This window comes from Engystomops pustulosus, chromosome 6, assembly GCF_040894005.1.
Source record: "Engystomops pustulosus chromosome 6, aEngPut4.maternal, whole genome shotgun sequence".
NCBI lineage: Eukaryota > Metazoa > Chordata > Amphibia > Anura > Leptodactylidae > Engystomops > Engystomops pustulosus.
Genome location: NC_092416.1, coordinates 31,317,209 through 31,337,342, shown reverse-complemented (window position 1 = coordinate 31,337,342; position 20,134 = coordinate 31,317,209). Strand labels below are relative to the sequence as shown.

The following is a 20,134-nucleotide window of genomic DNA, read 5'->3' as shown; positions in this document are numbered from 1 at the left end:
TACCTCATCCATGAAACTAAATAATTTTAATAATGTTATCTTAACAGATTAACTTGAAAGGTTACTGGGGCGTGGAGTAGCCTCACCTGGTGCTGAGGAGCCTTCAGGGTGCCACATCTCTGATGTCGTCCTTGCACTCCTGAATTGGCTCGTGTGCACTCTGCATGAACCGATTCCTACGCAGAGCGTTTCATACTTTTCTTCCCTCCGTATGACTGCTTTCTGATCAGTGGGGTCTCCATGATGAGACCCCCACTGATCATGAGAACAGGGAGTCCAAGGTACCTCTGTAGGACCCCTCGTCACTCTCCGAGATGAGCAGATGGCCATGCATGTCCGTTCTGCTCCATTCATCTCTATGGAGCTGATGGAGATCGCCGAGCACGACAGAGGTACCTTGAACCCCAGTTTTCGTGATCTGTGGGGGGTCTCATCACCGAACTGGAGGTTAGGCCCTATCCTGTGTTTCATGGGAAAACCCCTTTAAATAGGTGGCACTCAGGGTGCTACAGTGGTGGGACTAGCCCTAGTGCTCAGGAAGGCTACTCCACTCCCCTTTAAAATTAATTTGCATAGTTCAGATTGGCTAGTTTCATGGACCAGCCATGGCATGGGATGAGGCTGGATCTATATGTAGATTTCCTTTCAGTCGAGAGTCTGAAACCAGCGGTGCCCAAGTGGCAAATTTTTTTTTCTTCTTCTCCTCAAAAGCAGCATGGTCTATAGTGTATCTATTATGCCCAACTGATCTGCAGCTAATATCTAGATGTGGAGGTTTTTATTTTCAGAGAAATTGCCTGTACCTTGCCATTCAGTTGTACGTGAGTCTTACGGCTGGACAGGAATATCTCTAGATTTATGGCTGCGCTTCGTTCCAGGAAACTGTAAACCTCGCAGTGACCCCTGAGCTCCTAGACCTTCCATCTCGTAGCTGAGCAAACCCGCTCTTACTGTAGACCCTCTGAGGGACAGACGTTACTTCTTATTTCTGCTTCGGCACAGATTTAAGGTCTGGTTTTTTTTGTGCATAATGGACGTGAATAAATTAAAATCCTGCCGCGGTTTTGATCACATGGACGCAACTGCCGTGGGACACGCTATTTCTGTGCTATGCAACAGTAGGGTAAAGGTGGAAGGTCAAGTTGTTCGATGATATGTTTACGACCTGCGGTGGGTTTATATTACCCCCTTTTAATGCTTACTGTAAGTCCCTGCCCCTTGTTTTCGTTTATCCAACACATTCATCTTATTGACTATTTTAGGACGTCGAAGCTTCTGACATAAAGGTGCAGGTGTGCGTCTATGCTTTCGACATGCTCTACCTAAATGGAGAGGTAAGTCGTGTGGTTTTTTTTTTCACAAATTCGACTACTTATGCAGCATTTTCATACCATACCCTCCTTTCACACATTTAACCAACACCTAAAATCTTAAAGGGGTTGTCGTCCACACTTCAGATTTGTGCAGCTGTTAGTAGTGAGCAACACTGCTGGATCTCCGTTTTCATTTGGAGAGTACATGTTGTTACCCGAGTAGTGTTGGCACCGTGTATGAATGCTGGTACTGGCAGGAGATACTTGCAGTATGATTATGTAAAGTTGTTATATCAATTTGTGGTACACTCCATAAGGGCGGGGACCTAGCGGCTATGGCTTCTCCTGTGTGCCCCGTTGGGGGAATTGGGAGATAATGTACAAGTAGGAAATCATAGCTCACAGGCAGAGATGAGTGGACCTAACACACATTATGATGCGGTGGTGTCGCCCCCTGCTGATGACATAGTGTGTGAGTGGGTGGAGCGGATTGATGTATCTCTGCCCATAGTGCCGGGAGGAGCCGCCATTTTTTTTGTGGTATAATTCGGTACTTTAGTTTATACTTGGATTGGCTTATCTGACCCGAGTATAAAGTAATGCATGTTATATATTGTCCTTTTCCTTTCAGTCCCTTGTCACTGAGCCATTTTCTAAAAGAAGGCAGCTACTTCGAGAATCCTTTACTGAAGTGGAAGGCCAGTTCATGTTTGCCACATATATGGACACAGCAAACACAGACGAGATCTCAGAATTTCTCGATCAGTCTATTAAAGGTACATAAGCCGTGTAGACGGTATTCTAAATTTATGCTGACGTAGGCTTTTATTTCAGAATTAATTTTTTTTTTCATTCTTCTCTTGTCCCTTCCTATCCCGTTTTAGATTCCTGTGAAGGTTTAATGGTAAAAACACTGGAACAAAACGCAACATATGAGATCGCCAAACGTTCTCACAACTGGTTAAAGGTGGGTATCGGCGAATTCTTATTCCTTTTATGGTTCATCAGAAAATAAAGCAAATATTTGAACGCTTTAGAATTCTATTGTAAAAATTGTATAATTTATGACATTTTATTTGCAGATAAGTTTAAAAAAATCTTATTTGCCAAAAGTAAAATAAATAATTGGATATTTTAGATATTTATTTTTTTTTAATTTTTTATTCCAAGTTGAAAAAAGATTACTTAGAAGGTGTGGGAGACACCTTGGATCTGGTGGTGATCGGTGGTTATTTGGGGAAAGGGAAGCGCACTGGCATATACGGAGGGTTCCTGCTCGCATCATACGATGAAGAAAGTGAGGAGTATCAGACCATCTGCAAGGTTTGTGTGGAATAGTCTGTAGGTGGTTTAATTTAAGCATCTTTTGTATATTGCCTTCTATGGTGCTTCTACTACTGTGTAGGTAATAGAAGGCATATATGTAATTGTAAGCTTCTTCAGATGACGCGTTTTTAATGGCTTATTTTTTCTTCTCTCATTAGATTGGCACTGGTTTCACAGATGAAGACTTAGAAAATCATCACAGTTTTCTCAAGGTGTGACATTACTCATTGTATGCACAATACTTCTAAGGGGATGTAACATGGGGATACAAATACACAACATACCTGTTTATTGTACCTGAGAGTGCCTGACACGGTCAGCGAGAGTTCCAGACAGCGGGCGGGAAGTGGGTAGGTGATGTCTCCATGGGAGGGGGCATAAAAATGACGGAGAAGGGCAGTTGAGGGGCGGGAATATTCGTTTGAAAACTGCACACGGAGGAGCGGTTTCCAGAGGGTGGGTGGGAGGGATATACTCCTCTTCATCCCCGCCCACGGGGCGACCTGACTAGTCATGCAGCACATGTCATTCAAAGGTAATATATAAGATATCTTTTGTTCTGTAAAAGCGATTTTTCAGACAAAAAATGTTTAGCGGTGTATGTGCAATGCTCTATAGGGACTGGGGGGGGGGGCTAAAGGGGGTCTCCTGGTGACAGGTTCCCTTTAAAGGGAACCTACCACTGCTCGCATGATGAAATCATGCGAGCAGACCACCCGGTAGGCTCTCGGCACCTATCGCGCATGCGCAGATACTAACTCTCGCAGGGGTAGGTTTCTTTTAAGGGAAAAATATCCAAGTAGCCATATGCAAGACCCACTTGAGGTTAATGGGATCAATATGGGATGTAAATAGTTGCCAAACAGCAAGTCATATAGTCAACGATAACCTGATGTAGATGCAAATTTGCATTCTAAGTTAAATCCTTTCCTGCCTTCTTTTGCAGGATCATGTAATTGACAGCCCGAGAAGTTACTACCGCTGGGACAGCTCTGCAGAGCCCGACCATTGGTTCGAGCCGGTTCAAGTCTGGGAAGTGAAATGTGCAGATCTCTCTATATCCCCTGTACATAAGGCAGCCATAGGGATGGTAGGTGTCTATGCATCCCAATAACTCTGCAACTACAACTCGAGAGGAAGAGAAGGGTCTAATGTGTATGAATACATAAGAAGAGAAAAGGAGTATCACAGGCTAGTACCCTCTCTGCCACCTTTGGATATATGTTAAGGTCTCAGAGAGGGGGGGGGGCTGTAACATTGAATAACAACATGAACTCACTATACTGTGCAATGCCTGATCTCAGTGTGTACTAAGCACGACCCCTTGTGACCACGTTCCTCTGATGTTGTGTACCTTAAAACAGCTCGGCTGTGTCCATCACTGCCTGTTCCTTGGCCTCATGCTGTTTTATTAGTTTACTCGCTTGCAGCGATGACGTGTTTTACTAAAATGTGACCTCAGCAGCCGATGTCTGTCAGACACTACGTGTTTTGAGCATTTACATCTCGCTCTTAGTAATAATCTAATTTTTTTCCACTTTTTTTACAACATTGTCGGAGTGCCGGAAAAGTTTTTTTGCTCCAAAATTTTGCACCCGTGTGTTATCACCTGGGTACCCGCAGCATAGTTCAACTGCTGACTCTGCAAGCACCTGTGTGACTGTCCCACAGAGGTCTTTCATGATATAATGGGTTATTAGGGGTTTTATATACATGATGTACTTGCAGCAGATTACTGTATCCAGGATTATTCCCTCACTTCCGGTTACTACATTGCACATTCATAATGGGTTATTAGGGGTTTTATATACATGATGTACTTGCAGCAGATTACTGTATCCAGGATTCTTCCCTCACTTCCAGTTACTACATTGCACATTCATAGGTGGGTAACAGGGCCCATCTCTGGAAGTCCATGGCCTCCTCAGACCACAGGAGGTTATTTGTGCTGTCCTATGGTTGAAGGAGAGTGTATATTGGCTGATGTGGGAGTACTCGTGTGACATGGGAGCCAGGGCAGGCTAACAACACTTTTGTTAAATTGCCTAATTATATCATTTGATTTTAGGTAGAAGACGAGAGGGGAATCTCCCTGCGTTTCCCTCGTTTCCTCCGTATTCGAGATGACAAAAAGCCTGAAGAAGCAACGAACAGTTTTCAGGTAGCGCATTACTATTGCACTTTGTTGTCATTACTGAAAAGCATCGGAGCATCTGCTGAGGCCTAGTCACTGGTAGGAGACCGATATGTAGTCACACATCAACAAAGTGCAAAACCACTAGCAATGAAGTAGTGGGGAGTAATAAGGAATGAACATTCATAGGAATAGCCGTTTCTGATCATCCCTCCCTAGCGGGGAGTCTACTTTGCCCCACCCATAGCGGGGAATCCTACTTTCCGGCCCCACCCATAGCGGGGAATCCTACTTTCCGGCCCCACCCATAGCGGGGAATCCTACTTTCCGGCCCCACCCATAGCGGGGAATCCTACTTTCCGGCCCCACCCATAGCGGGGAATCTACTTTCCGGCCCCACCCATAGCGGGGAATCTACTTTCCGGCCCCACCCATAGCGGGGAATCTACATTCCGGCCCCACCCATAGCGGGGAATCTACTTTCCGGCCCCACCCATAGCGGGGAATCTACTTTCCGGCCCCACCCATAGCGGGGAATCTACTTTCCGGCCCCACCCATAGCGGGGAATCTACTTTCCGGCCCCACCCATAGCGGGGAATCTACTTTCCGGCCCCACCCATAGCGGGGAATCTACTTTCCGGCCCCACTCATAGAAGGCAATCCGTTTTCTGGCTCTACCCATAGCGGTGGATCCGCTTTCTGTATTGAAGAAGGTTATAGAGTGGCTCAGTGGTGCCCTTATTAGATTTGCTGTGTAATCCACACATCTGGTGAAAGCACTAATTTATAATGACAGCGGGTGTGAAGCAAGAGTACACAGGAGGATTGTCACCCTCGTGTCCCTGCAGGTGGTGGAAGGCTACTAAATGTCAGCACAACCTCCATGTACAGGCTCCCGTTACACTGCATATGGAAGACTCCCATAAGCGTTTCTTCGTTGTGGTGGGAATGGGCCCAGAATAAGTGGGTTTTCTGCGGAAGTGTTTTCCCTCTCAAAGAAGACGTTATGGGAAAGAACCATCTCCTTGAACGTAATGTGAATGCAGACTTAAGGTGGAATGTGTTTTGGGCAGCTTCTGATGGATGTCTAGATTGATGTGGGGCCTAAGCTATTCTGGATCAACTATTTGACAGGCTGCAATCCAGAAAGTGGTTTAACCTTCCTGGTTCCTAAGCGTATCATAAATCTCATCTAAGGAGAAGGCACTAAACACATGCTCCTCCATTTCATTCTAAGGGAGTTTCTTCACTGCACACAGCGGAGCCTTACATATGTATATAGCATCATGTCCAATGTAACCAGAGTTCCCGTACGGTTTGTAGACGGAGTCACCATTGTGTTTTTTTTTATGTCTGGATTAGGTTGCAGATCTCTACAAGAAGCAGCAGCAAATACAAAATGTATCATCTACCACAGAGAAAGAAGATGACGACTTCTATTAGAAGAGTGAAGATCATTCCAATCAGGAGGGAATATCATTTCCCTTTAAATTGTGCTCAAGTTTTTTCTTTTGTTTTTTTTTAATAAATATTTTTTTATAACTTCACTTAATTTCTCATCTAAAATTCTGTAATGTAGATACATTCCTATAGTGAGTTCCTTTGTTTGTTGTCGCCCTATGACTGGACCTGTCCATCTACCATCATTCAAGTGTTTATATACATTATATATATGTATATGCAAAGGTTTTATTTTTCACATCTCTATATCAGAGATATATTAGAAAAATCGTCAAAACTCCAGCTTTTTCTAAAAATAACAAAAAGTGGGTACTTTATTCAACCACAGTGCAAAGTTTTGTCCCTACTCCTTTGTCTAGTGAGAAATGTGTAAAAAAAATAAATAAATAAAGACTTATCAGCAAATATCACATGATGGCGTAAACGTATTGTTTTTCTTTCTTTTTTTTTTTTTTTAAATAAAGTTTTTGTTATGAATTTATTACAATCTATAATTTTTTTTACAAAACCGAATTAAGTTGTATTTTCTCGTTTCTGGTTTCTTATACCATTATGGGTTTTTGTATAAATCATTGAATACAACAAAACTCTGTCATTCATCACCAAACTGAGCTTAAATAGTTTGCTTTTATGATTCACAAAATTTTATGGGCTTTCTAAATTAGGTGTAGTTATCTCCAAGATGGTCGCTATCTACAACTAAAAGTCCCATGATCCCTCAGTTCTCAGTAACAACTCCTCCCTCTTATGCTCTGCTCCCAGTGATGATGTAACTGACTGTCTTGTTCTGTTACCATAGTAATGATGTGTAACTGTCATCACTGCACATTATTAATTATTATTATCACCGAGATGACGTCTCACCACAACACTGGATGCACTGCAACCAACCAACCAACTTCAGTCAAACATACATAGTGGTGATCACATGACCTGTGGACATGTGACAAGCGGCCATTTTCTGTCCTTTGTCTCCTCCACAGGGATAAAGTCACAGGACTGAATAAAGGGCCAGGAGAATTTTAATTCTTCATTATGGTGTATGACCACAGTATTTTTCTCCTAGGGGAGCAAAATTTTAAAAAACAACTAATTACATTTCGGCTTATATTTGAAGGATCCATTTGAATATAATTTATGCTTATATCTTGAATACATTTTTAATGTCCTATGACCAACTTTTTATGTTATGTTTCTAAATATATTGATGTTACAAAATGTAGATTAAATTCAAGAGTCTTGTGTCGTGGTTTTTGTTCAGTTTGATTCAGTGCGACAAAGATCAAGATGAGATGTATATAATTGTATTTGATGAATGTATGTTGGGCGCAGGTATATAGGACGGAATATAAAGTGCCTAGACATTGACTACCATCTTGGTTTCTAGATCGGCTTAAACATTGAAGAACACAAAACATCTACTTACTATAATAATTATAAATCTTTATACAGCGGCAACGTATTCTGTAGCACTTTACAGACCATGGGGGTTCTATACTGACAAAATAATGCATTACAGAGCAATAACATTGTAAGAAAATACAGTAGGTATGAAGGCCTTGTTTGCAACAGCTTACAGTCTGAGATTGGATGAAAAATGAGTTTGGTGCCAAACAACTACCGCCTTATATATGAACCGTACTTACAGACAACAGCTGCCTTGAACTGCACAGGTCTGCCACCTGCTGGTCATTCATCCTTATAATCAGGTGCGCCTTATAATCCAGTGTGCCTTATATATGAACCTAGCTGTTTTAGCAGGCATTTATTGATGGTGCGCCTTATACTCCGGTGCGCCTTATAGTCTGAAAAATACTGTATATAGCCAAGTGTATCTGTATTTTTAATAGCGAAAGCAATGCCTTGTCTACCTCGGTAAGGGTTGGACTTGTCATTGAGGAGACATTTCAGACAATACGATATGTGGCTTCCATGTAAATTGTAAGAGTCATCAACAAGGACAAAGACATGGACCTGGCCCCCAGGGGCCAAACAGAATAGTGTATAACAACGACCGATCCTTTGTTTTTTTGAGATGCAGAGATCTATGCTCCTCCTGAAAGTAATATGAGCAACCATCTAAACCTTTATATAGTAACAAAAGAAAGAGCGGCACTGGCACTGCTCCCACACGCAAGGCGATGGGCCGTTATGCCCTTCAAGCCTGTACTGTCCTTGCACCCATTGAAGGATTACTCCGGTGAGTGCCGCATCATTCTTCCATCTGTCTAAACCTTTGTGGTTCGGAACAGTGGATGACTGAGATAAATGAAGCACTAAAAAGTGTGCACTGAAATATAGAGGACCAACCATTTGGAAATTTGCTCTCCCTACATATCATATGCTATCAACAATATTGCTTACTAATAATTGGCTTGGTAAAGTAGGACTGTACATAGCCAGGTGGTCTGCAAGACTGTCATTTATGTAGGCTACTCTGCTTAACAAATAGTTACTTTTTTTTCCCCTGCTTTTATTTGCATCTGCTCTTAGTTTGGAAGAGGTTGTAGAAGTTGAAAAATAAACATGTGTGGTCTCCTCACCTTCCCAGTGCATGACCTAAGGAAAAGTGTCCAATTTCTTGGAACACAAACAGGGAAAGTGGCCAGCACACGCTGAACTCCAGGAAAAACGAGGCTTTAGCTTTATTTTCAGTTGGAAAATACATCTAATACAACAGGTAGAAGGATATCGTCTGACGCGTTTCAGACCTGATGATTAACGACTAGTAGGGTCTGAAATGCGTTGGGAAATATCCTTGTACATGTAGCACCACATGCATTTCCCAACTGCGAAAATAAAACTAAAGTCTTGTTTTTCCTGGGGTTCAGTGTGTGCTGACTACTTTCCTTTTTAATGAGGCATAACATTTAATAACAGTACAAGCATGTGCCACAAATACTGAGTACAGAACACACTTTCAGCCACTTACATACATGTGTTTAAAGTGTACATCTACTACTTGTCCCAACTTAATGGGAATCACTTTCTATTCTGATGGGCAAGGATAAAACACAAGTAGAAGCAACGGTACACAGCAAACATGCTTTTATCTTTGCTGTTCTGAACTTTGTTTTAGAATTATGCTCTTTTAAACTTTACCTGGCTCGTGCTCACAAGTCCCAGGGGTTGAACTTTCAAAATGGTAACGGGCACCTGCTTGTTTGAATCCACGAGAGGCTTGTCCGCCCGCTAATTGTGAGGGTGCGGTCACACGCATTGCAATAGCTGAAAAGTGATTTGCCTAATTAAACAGCTGTTAACTAGTGTGTTTACAAAATGCAACCGTTAACGCATTGGTAACAAAATGTGTTAACATAGCTGTTGACACATTCACTTGTTAACATGGTGTTAACACAAGTGTTAACACTTGCATTTTGTAAACGCAAGTGTTAACAGCTGTTGACACGGTTTTAAACGCGACGTGTGACCGCACCCCAAGTCAGCTTAAAGCCCCTCCTACATCCTATTCACTCTCCTAATGACGTAGGCTCACACTAACAACATGGGCTTTGTAATCCTGACATGCGCAGAGAGCACCTCACTGCGCGTGCATCCCTTCGCTACACTAATTACTAATTGCATAGTGAGTTTGCGTACCTCTGCACTGCTTAGTAAGTCAGTGTAGCGGAAGGACACATGAGCAGGCTAATGGATGTATTTAAAACCCTTGGTCAAGTATGCTAGCACAGCTGAAAACAGTTTGGCCAATTAGGGAAGCTATAAAACTGATCTTCCTTTGAGCTGGTTGAGAATCTGAATCATCACATTTGTTTGTTCTCTGAAACCCCCACAATGGCCACAAAAAAAGAACTTTCATGTGAAACTTCACAGTCTATCCTTATTCTTAGAAATGAACGCCATTCCTTGCGACAAATTGCCAAGAAACTGAAGATTTTCTACAAAGGTGTGTATTACTCCCTTCAGAGAAGGGTACAAATAGGCTCTAACCAGAGTAGAAAGAGAAGTGGGAGGCCCCGCTGCACAACTAAGCAAAAAGACTCGTGCATTAGAGTCTCTAGTTTGAGGAACAGGCGCCTCACAGGTCCTAAACTGGCAGCTTCATTAAAGAGAACCCGTCATGCAAAATAACCCCCCTAAACTAAATATATTTTCATAAACTGCCATTAGAGAGCATTGTCTCTATCCCTTCATTGTCCCTCTACATGCCTGTAAACCTAAGCAATGAGGTCCTAAAGCTGTATGCAAATGACCTGTGAAATGTCCAATGAAGCATTAGCATATTCAAGCTGTCCACCTTATTCATGAGTGGGAGGCACAGCCACACCCCCAGTGCATGACTGACAGCCTGTGTAATGATGTGAGGCTGTATAATGATGTGCTTCCTCGTGCTGGCCATGCCTCCTGCAGCCTGTGTGTGCATGTGTGTGTGTTTAGGAGAGATACAGCAGCTCCAGGCAGCCATGTTACAGCAGAATATGTCAGATTCATGTGTAGCTGATGTCTGTGTCTCTCACCTGTATATTAGGAGGATGCAGCCTGTCAGCAGATGCAGCACACACACTAGCCATGCTTTACTATACATTACACACAGACATGAGCAGGGGGAGGAGAGGGGAGGGGTAACAGGGGTGACATCACTGCCTCTGACCATGTGACCAGCCTCATTTACATGATAAAGAATAGATGATTTTACAATGAATAATGTATGAAATAACTAGATAAAGGCTGGGATGGGATCCTTGTGAGCTGCTCCAACAGGAAGAGGTGACAGGACTAGTGACACAGACCTGATGACAGGTGTCCTTTAAATAGTACCTGCCAAATGCCAGAGTCAACCTCTACAGTGAAGAGACAACTTCAGGATGCTGTCCTTCAGGGCAGAGTGACAAAGAAAAAGCCATATTTGGCTAATAAATCTGGCCAAAAGAACACAGACATTCGACAGAGGAAGATTGGAAACAGTGTTATGGACAAACAAATCTAAGTTTGGAAGATGTCTGCCGCCATCTGTCAATCATGGTGGAGGTTATGGCCATCTGTCACCATGGTGGAGGTCATGTGATGGTCTGGGGTGCCTTTGGTGCTGGTAAAGTGGGAGATTTGTACAAGGAGAAAGGGATTTTGAAAAAGGAAGGTTATCACTTCATTTTGCAATGCCATACCCTACGGACAGCGCTTGACTGGAGCCAACTTCATCCTACAACAAGACAATGACCCAAAGCCATCTCCAAATTATGCAGGGACTATTTAGGGAAGAAGCAGCAGCTTCTAGATGCATGGGGTGAAATTTCTCCAGATTACCTCAGCAAATTAACAATTTCCAAATGCTGGAATTACAGCAAAGGGAACGTCGGAGGGAGACGCCATTGGAAGTGGTTGCTTTCTCGAAGGAAGGCCGGAAGGCTGGCGCTGTGACCCGGTAACACAACATCTGTGGGTCAATGTCTATGTTCTTCCTGTGTTTAACGTAGACTTCCCCCCACACATTCCAGTTTCCTCACAACCTCCAAAGAAATCCTGGCAGATAATTTAGAATTGGGACGAGAGTGATGATAACGTCTGTAGAGTTTATCGGCATATATGATACTGAGAGAAAAGACATCACAAAAATATAAATCTTTAAAAATGTTTATTATATGTATGAAAAAACACGAGTGTCACGTGTGCAACAAGTATTGGATACCAATAGTGGTCAACAACAAAGTCCATGTACACTTTGGAGGAGATTTATTTGAAGTGGCAACCAATCAGAGCTTAGCTTTCATTTTCTCACAAAGTGAAAGCTGAGCTGTGATTGGTTGCAATGAGCAACTAGAACAGTTTTGCTCTCAGACACTTCCGATAAATTTCCTCCTTTCATTTCTGTGATTTTTTTTTCCATTTCCGCATAAAAAAGCGCCATAGTAAACCTTGTGCCGCCCGTCGGTGGTAGGAATAATTTTTATTTTAAAGTGCATTTTGGTTAGCAAATTTCTTATGTCTATGGTACATTGCACACCTCCATAACATATATACAGAATATATACAAAAAACTAAAGGCAATGTATCAAAATAGTTTGAGAAACCTTGATACCCATAGCAACTAATCACTGTGCAATTGGTTTCTATGAGCAACAAATGTAATATTTATGCTATTCTATAAGAATATAATAAAGTAGTAACTACGGTTTATTTGCTAGATAATAAACTTGTAATAAACCATAAGTAAAGCCTCCATCACTCTGGTGTGTATCTGCACTTGCCTGTAGTGCTACTAAGCCAAACTTACAAGTGGTTGTGAATAAAGTCTGGGGGCCATTTCACATCTGTTTTCACTTCCGTTATTTTCTTCCGTATAAAATTGTGCATATCCCATATATTGAGATTGCTTAATATTTCCATCGACCTAAGTGATGGCTCTTGATTATGTACTTTAATTTAATGGATCAACACCTGCTAGGCCCTAGGGTCTAACTTGGTGGTGGTCATATTGAAAGCACCCACACAGATGAATAGAGCAGGGATCCAATGGGGTGCAATGTACTCCCATCGCACCCCTCGTAGCACCATGGAGATGGCCAGGCTCTCTATGGAGTTGACGGGGATTGACCAGCACCGTACTAGTCAATCTCCATCAGCTCCATAGAGTTGAACGGGGAAGCCCTGCCATGCCCCACCAGCTTCTCCGCTCATCCTGGAGAGCAACGAGGGGTCCGACAGGGGTACATCATCTGTGGATAGGGCCTAACTTGTTTAGTAGGAAAACCCCTTTTAGTGTATTCAATACAGATGGATGCTGATTCCTAAATAGTTTTATCTGTTATAGCTCCCTTTAAAAAATAAATTAAAAAGCCTAACCTTTTTGGTTAACCTAAAAAACCTAAAAAAAAGTAAAGTGCTGTGTTTGATACTTTTGTATATAAACCCTCTACACGTCTCCAGTAGCAGCTCCCTCGTAGCTGGGGGTAGACCTTAGTGTCTAAAATATTAGGTAAAATATCCAACACTTTAATTTAAATTTCCTTTTTTTTGTGTGTTCATTTTTTTTTTAAACTGAAGAGTTTAGAATGGAAATCTAAGCCAGATGTGAACCCAGCCCCCTTACTATCTATGTGTATATATATTTTTTTAATAAAACATCTTTTTGTATTTGTTGGCGTTATTACAGATCATCTTCCAAGGTGATTTGACGTAATTGATCACTTCGGTCGCTGCACATCTCTTGTTTGCTTCTGGTACCATCAACTTCCTGAGCATTTCTAGCGCCTCTGTGCTAAAAGTATTCCATTGATTCGGAAGCTGAAATATTCTGCTGCTTCTATGCCATTTAGTGTATTGAACAAAGTTTTTATCGGCTAAGATGGCGGCGCTCCATGGAAAATATCCAGTCAATATGCAAAAGAGAAGGACTCCGAATGCCCAAGTATCCAGACTTCCTTGTGCATTCAGCTTATCTGCCGATCCCAAACGGCACATCTCCGGAGCCGTGTACGGCAAATTTTCAGACATCGATTCAACGTAAGTTCCAGCTTTGCATGAAAGTCCAAAGTCTGTCAGTTTAACCTTACGACATTCTTGATCGAAGATGAGAATATTTTCGGGCTTGATGTCGCGATGAACGAGGCCTTTCTTGTGCATGAAATCTAGAGCGCTGGAAAGTTGGATGGCACAACGCTTAGCCGTATTTTCAGGCAATCCAATCTGTAAATGGAGAAAAAAAAATGATTTCAGTTACTTTATAAAACAAAAAATTTTCTAAAAACATACCAACGTTTTTATCACAAAAAATGGAAGATAATCCTTTGTCGTATGTCTAAAGAAAATGTTGTAGTTATTACTCGTTTTCATCTTTAGGCTCAAGTTTTAGAATTTTGTGATAAAATTTACGGAGAACTTACAAATTCCCACCGGGTTGGTACAACCCTGTACACATTAGGGTACATCTAGCTTATACGAGCTAGTCTATAGCTAGTATGGGATATTTGCCAAAATCTATACAATCTCTTAAAAAATTGTTCTGATGGTGGAGGGTTTTATCAAGTGGTTTACTATATAGCAGTTTTATTATAGATTATAGTATTATTTTGCCATCTATGTTTTAAGCAAATTAGTGACTAGTCAATGGTCAACCCCAGAGATTGAGGGCTGTCGGACATAATTGTGTTCGCTCTGAGAAACACCGTTCATGTACTATATGTAGTTTCCAGACTAAACTACTAACTAACTAACTGGACTCCAAGCATTATAGTCGTCTTTGATGCTGCTATCAGTGCGTTATTCGTGGGGCGCGGGTGCATTGAAGTCTGTCCATTATATTGGATTCACTTGCCGCAATGCAGGAGGAGACATCGACGTAGGATCTTAAGATGTGAGTCCGATGTGCCTCATTGGACTTACATCTTGGTAAGTACTAAAGTATATTTTCAAAATTTTTTATCAAGGACAGTTTTCATGCAAGCCAATTTGCAATCCTAAACCACAGGTCCTTCGACCTGTAACTGGTTTAGGGTCCCAAATCTACCTGACAGGTCCTCCTTAAAGTGAGATGTAAATCAGTTGTATAAAGTCATGGAATGGATAGATCAGAACGGAAGTCAAGCTCTCCCCACCTCAGAATGCCCCCCTCACACACCAGACTTCAGGAAAGATGGTGATGATTCTGGACATAAGGGGCGTAAAATACAGCTTGACTTCAGTGCTGAGTTTACACAAACAGTTTGAGTTTTATGTCTTTTTTTTTAGACAATATTTACTTTCAAGAACCAAAGCTAATGCTGACCTGAGGCTTCATGAGAGAGAAGAGATTATCATGTGCGATCTCCTGGGCAAATATGTAATGTCTCTCCGTCTGAAAGGCGATTCCAAACGTGTCAATGATGCAGGGGTGCGTAGATAGGCAGAGCGACACGCAATACTCGATCAGGAACATGTGGAGATCCGTCTTGTTTTTCTGCATGAATTTCAAGGCCATGAAATTTCCTATAAATACAGAAACAAAATTTCATTACGTTTTCATAGGTTACATGGGTCAAACACTATGACACAAGAAATAATTGCGAAAAAAAAAGTAATGGTCACTATTTAAAGGGGTTTTCGAGTCTAAAAATACTTACATAACATATCTATAGAATATGTCTGGTGGTCCAGCGACCCAACAGAATATAAAAGGAAGCAAATAGCTCCATTTTCTGTGCAGTGGGCAGTCCAGGTTACTGCAGTTTACATTCTAGTGCATTATTTTAGAAAAGTGTTATAACAAGTATAGTCACATCTTTCCTTCAAAAATGCAACACCATGAATGGACCTTTGTTGTCCTCGAAATGTGATACAAACTATCTAGGATATTACAGCAAAATCAAGAACCCAAGATTTTCAAGGCAGCCATTTCTGCAACTACCTTCGCTCTACACCACAGGTAATGGGTCGATAGATGCACATTGGAAATCTCTATTTACAGGACCACATGGTGGACACATGGAGATTGCATGATTCTTGTTCTGTGGATCACAACCAGGGCACCATTGCACTCCTTTCAACCTTCCTTAGTCAGTCAGTCCCCTACTTATGGACACCCGACTTACAGATGACCCCCTAGTTACAGATGGACCTCTGTGACCCCTGGTGGAGATCTCTGGACGCTTTACTATAGTCTCAGGCTGCAATGATGAGGTGTAAGGTGTCTGTAATGAAGCTTTATTGATAATCCTTGTTCCCAAAATTGCACAAAATTTTGAAAATCCAATTGTCACTGGGAGTTAAAATAATAAAATATTCAGTTCCAACTTGCATACAAATTCAACCCACAGAACCTATCTTTTACGTAAACCAGGAACTGGCTGTATCCAGTGCTGGTGCACTCAACAGCCTCGTAAATTGGGGCCTGTTGTTTACCCTTGAATTTAGGGCAAGTCTTTCCTCGCACCCGAATCCTTTCTTGTCCTTTCTTTGTCGTGTTGCTATATTTATTATGTATTGGAACCACACAAAAAAACAAATTTTTCTGACACTCACGCCGGATTTTCTTTCTTTGTCACTAAATTTGGGTGCAGCTTCTGAATCCCAAAACTTTTCCTGTAATTCTAGTTTCCTTACACTTTTTTTGGCGCATAATAAAGCCAACAAGAAGCAAGTCTACCAACTTCTAAACCTTCTAAAATGAATGTGGTTTGTCATTTATGACGCTCATTTGTTCTTTAGTACAAATCCAAGTACATTAAGGCCGGGCGCCACAATATAATAACCAAAAATAAAAAACACCTAGTGCCAAAAATAATAAATGTTCCCCAATGTGCGTCACTTTTGTGCCTTGTGTTCTCTCTGATAACGACGGCCTCTATATCTCCATATCGTCTTCATGGTGTTGCACTATTAGAAGGTCACTGGTGTATTATAGTGTATAATCCATATATTATCCAATACCTTTTCTTTGGTTCAACGCCAGCAGAACATTTCCATAAGAACCGCTGCCCAGCTCTTTGACTATGACGTAGTTATCTTCTATCTTGATCAAGGGAATATTCTGGGAAGTAAGAAGGAGCATTTCTTCCAGATAGTTCTCATTCCACCTTTTCTCGTTGAGGTTCATTTTTTCTTCTGCATTGGGATAAAATTATATTATTTAACAAATAAACTAAATTACTAAAGAAAAGAAAACATAATGATAGTAACGATAACTTTAGAAATGTAAAAGGATTAGAGGAGATTGAGCTGTAACTCTGTTCCATATACCCTGAATCAGCAGCAGCATGGAGGACATCACATACAAGCAATGAGCAGTATTGTTACATTACTAATAAGTTACTAAAAGTAGCAGAAGTGTCTCTCTGTCCCTGTCTATCTGCTCTATGTTTCTTCCCCTCCTCGACGTTGAAGTGTTTGTTTCTTGTGTGAGGAGATGCACTTTTAGATGTTGTCACTTTTGGGTACATACATTTTATAATGTTATATATTATGTTTTTGAAAAAGGAAATACATTTGCTGTGTTTAAGAAAGGTAAAGCATATCATCATAGGTATCATCATAGTTTCATAGTTTATACGTTTGAAAAAAGAAACTTGTCCATCAAGTTTAACCAAGGAAGGTAAAGGGATTGGATGAGGAAGGGATTTAGGGGAAACAATCCTATATAACATAACCATCAATGTTATTTAGGTGTAAAAAGACATCTAGACCCTTCTTGAAGCTCTCTGCTGTCCCTGCTGTGACCAGCGCTTGAGCTCAGCTATTCCACAGATTGACAGTTCTCATAGTAAAAAAGCCCTGTCACCTCTATTTGTCCATCATATTCAGCCCCTTTAAGTACCATATATATATATATATATATATTGCAGACATCGTGTAGCATTGTGCATCATAAGGCTTACAGTTCTCCAGCCTAAGCAGCTGCACACGGTTCATAGTATTTTTGGAGCACAGTTTTAATAAACTTTAAAATACATTAGTAGAAGTGACCTCACAGGAAGTTACCGCCCATGAGCAGCTACACATATAATGGCAAATGCACTAGGACAGGGATGGCCTGAGGGTGCATGTGCTCCAACCAGACAGGGAGAAAACAGTGGGCATTCCAGTAATTTCAAAGATTTCCCTCTAAGGATGAGCTGTGCATCAACTTATCAACTTTCTATATACATTCAAGTACAGGCAGCCCCCAGGTGTATGACTTTACAGATGACCCCTAGTTACAGACGGACCCCTCTGCCCACTGTGACCTCTGGTGAAGTTTCTGGATGTTACTATAGTCCCAGGCTGCACTGATCAGCTGTAATGTGTCTGTAATGAAGCTTTATTGATAACCCTTGTTACCATGACTGCACAAAATTTTGAAAATCCAATCGTCACTGGGACAAAAAAAATTTTTTCTGTCTGGAGCTACAATTACAACATTTACAATTCTAACTTACATACAACTTCAACTTAAGAACAAACCTAAAGAACCTATCTTGTACGTAACCCGGGGACTGCCTGTAGTGACTAGACTAGGTACCGCCCCTGAGCAGCCCCTGAATGACTGAGGGCAGTGCTATAAAACCACTCTGCACATGGTCAGACCTTCCTGCTCATATCCACTCACGCTAGGTGGTCCTCAAAGAAGCAGGATAACCTGTGCATAGTCAAAGCATAATAATAATCTTTATTTATACATCACCATCAAATTCCGCAGCGCTTTATCATTTTTTTGTCATTTTTATATTTTTTAAGAAGGTACCACCCATGAGCATTCCTTGCACTTCCCATGGATTCAGGCCAGATAAGCAGGACGATGCATGTACATTTTAATGCATTTATTTTATTGGACGCGTATAAAATAAATTGCATAACTTTTGCAGACTAAAAATGGCTTTTACGCTAAAATTAAAAAATCGACTTCATTTTTACCGCCTCAATATATATCTATTTTGCATCTATATATTTCGTAACGCAGACATTTGCTTGACTTGTGCATAACGTGACGTGTGCACAGGGGCTGCAGAAACACATTGCACATCAGTAACTCAGACTCTGCTAAAATACTAAAAAAGATGGGTAAAGTGCGATTTACTCCACATACACAATATAAACATATATCTGAAGACACAAGGTGCTACGTATATAACAGTCATTGCATACCTTATAGAAGTGCAGGAGAACTTGGATGATGTCCTCCTAACTTGAAAGTTCCTCCTTGACCACAAAGTACCGGTAGCGATAGACAAGAGTCAACACTTGGGTTTGCTATCGTTGCTCTTCTATGGTGGATTTCAGATGCTCAGAGACCCTACTACTACTACTACTGTGAGGCTGCTCGGAGACCCTACTACTACTACTGTGAGGCTGCTCGGAGACCCTACTACTACTGTGAGGCTGCTCGGAGACCCTGCCAGGGTTTATTCATGACAGGTTGGACAAAATAGAGCTAGAGGTGAATCTGCATGTGTGTCATTTATAAAGCAGTTTCCAGAATGTGCTTCTAAATTTAGTCCTACACCCTCCTCGTACTTGTACTTGTTATTAACATCATTCAACTAGTCTGAACCAGCACCTTTTAGCTCACACGTTGTCTGCTGTTTTCTCTTATCACTGGAACTATTTATACGTCGTCTTCCATATCAATATTGTAGATTATACGAGCACCAGAACTGCGCTCCTTGTTCTAATCAACATATAAAAGCATAAAAGAAAAGTTGAAAAGTTCTACTAATAAAGCACAATATACAACCTGCACAAAAAACAAAGCGAAAACACTGAATTGCAAAAAATAAATCACAGTAAACCTACAAACTGAATATGCAACAAAAAGTTGAATGCATTAGCGGTTGTCCAAGCACCTGTAATTATTTATTCTATTTTTGTTATTAGAAAAAAGCACCTCTGGACAATCCCTTTAAAGCAAACTGGTGACAGGTTCCAATAGCCTAGGCTATGCTGATTCTAAAAATGTCTTTCTCAGCCTTCTGAAAAATGTCAGTACTTTATAAAAATTTCCATCACATTATCTGACTCCCTGATAGCAGCGTATGGTAGGCGGGAGTAGCTGCAGCCCATGTGTGCCTGTGTCTCATTCTTCGCAATGTATTCTTCCTCTACCCCACACCTTTCCTGCCTGTTCAATGCACATGACAAGAAGAGGGGGAAGAAGGGAGCTGCATGAGCAAGGAGTAAAGGAAGAATGAATTGAGGAGACTGACACAGGCATGCATGCTGCAGCAGCTGTCCCCTGCCCGTCTGGGAGCCAGGTAATGTGAAATAAAGTTATATAAAGTAATGGCAGTAATCGAAAGATAATTTTATCTTTATCTTTTATCAATATTAAAGCCAACCCGCCACCAGGGATTTTAGCTGGTACAGGTTCAATTAGCTTATGTTGTGCTGTATCAGCCAAAATCCCTGGTGACAGGTTGGCTTTAATATTGGCCCTTGAAAACTGTGTAACCATATCTTTGTTTATAATGCAGAGGACTAAGGCCATAGGAGTTT

The 20,134-nt window shown here is 41.3% G+C and overlaps 2 protein-coding genes across 6 annotated transcripts in view; one reads left to right on the top strand and one right to left on the bottom strand.

The window, feature by feature from the left end:
* LIG1 (DNA ligase 1) overlaps positions 1 to 6,645 on the top strand; it is a 55,615-nt gene extending 48,970 nt beyond the window's left edge. For all 5 annotated transcript variants that reach the window (XM_072155474.1, XM_072155473.1, XM_072155475.1 and 2 more), the window contains exons 20-27: positions 1,263 to 1,334; positions 1,945 to 2,089; positions 2,198 to 2,280; positions 2,484 to 2,636; positions 2,798 to 2,851; positions 3,586 to 3,733; positions 4,712 to 4,800; positions 6,137 to 6,645. In XM_072155474.1, the coding sequence (XP_072011575.1) occupies positions 1,263 to 1,334; positions 1,945 to 2,089; positions 2,198 to 2,280; positions 2,484 to 2,636; positions 2,798 to 2,851; positions 3,586 to 3,733; positions 4,712 to 4,800; positions 6,137 to 6,217 (825 nt within the window). In that variant the 3' untranslated portion in view covers positions 6,218 to 6,645. The remainder of the gene's footprint in view (positions 1 to 1,262; positions 1,335 to 1,944; positions 2,090 to 2,197; positions 2,281 to 2,483; positions 2,637 to 2,797; positions 2,852 to 3,585; positions 3,734 to 4,711; positions 4,801 to 6,136) is intronic.
* Positions 6,646 to 11,811: 5,166 nt separating this feature from the next.
* On the bottom strand, positions 11,812 to 19,169 carry LOC140134813 (serine/threonine-protein kinase SBK1-like). Its single transcript, XM_072155469.1, has 4 exons — positions 18,788 to 19,169; positions 16,598 to 16,771; positions 14,958 to 15,157; positions 11,812 to 13,879 (listed from the first exon to the last, which is right to left on the bottom strand). The coding sequence occupies exons 2-4, from the start codon at positions 16,761 to 16,763 to the stop codon at positions 13,307 to 13,309; spliced, it is 939 nt and encodes a 312-aa protein (XP_072011570.1). The 5' UTR covers positions 16,764 to 16,771; positions 18,788 to 19,169; the 3' UTR covers positions 11,812 to 13,306.
* Between the last annotated feature and the right edge of the window lie 965 nt (positions 19,170 to 20,134).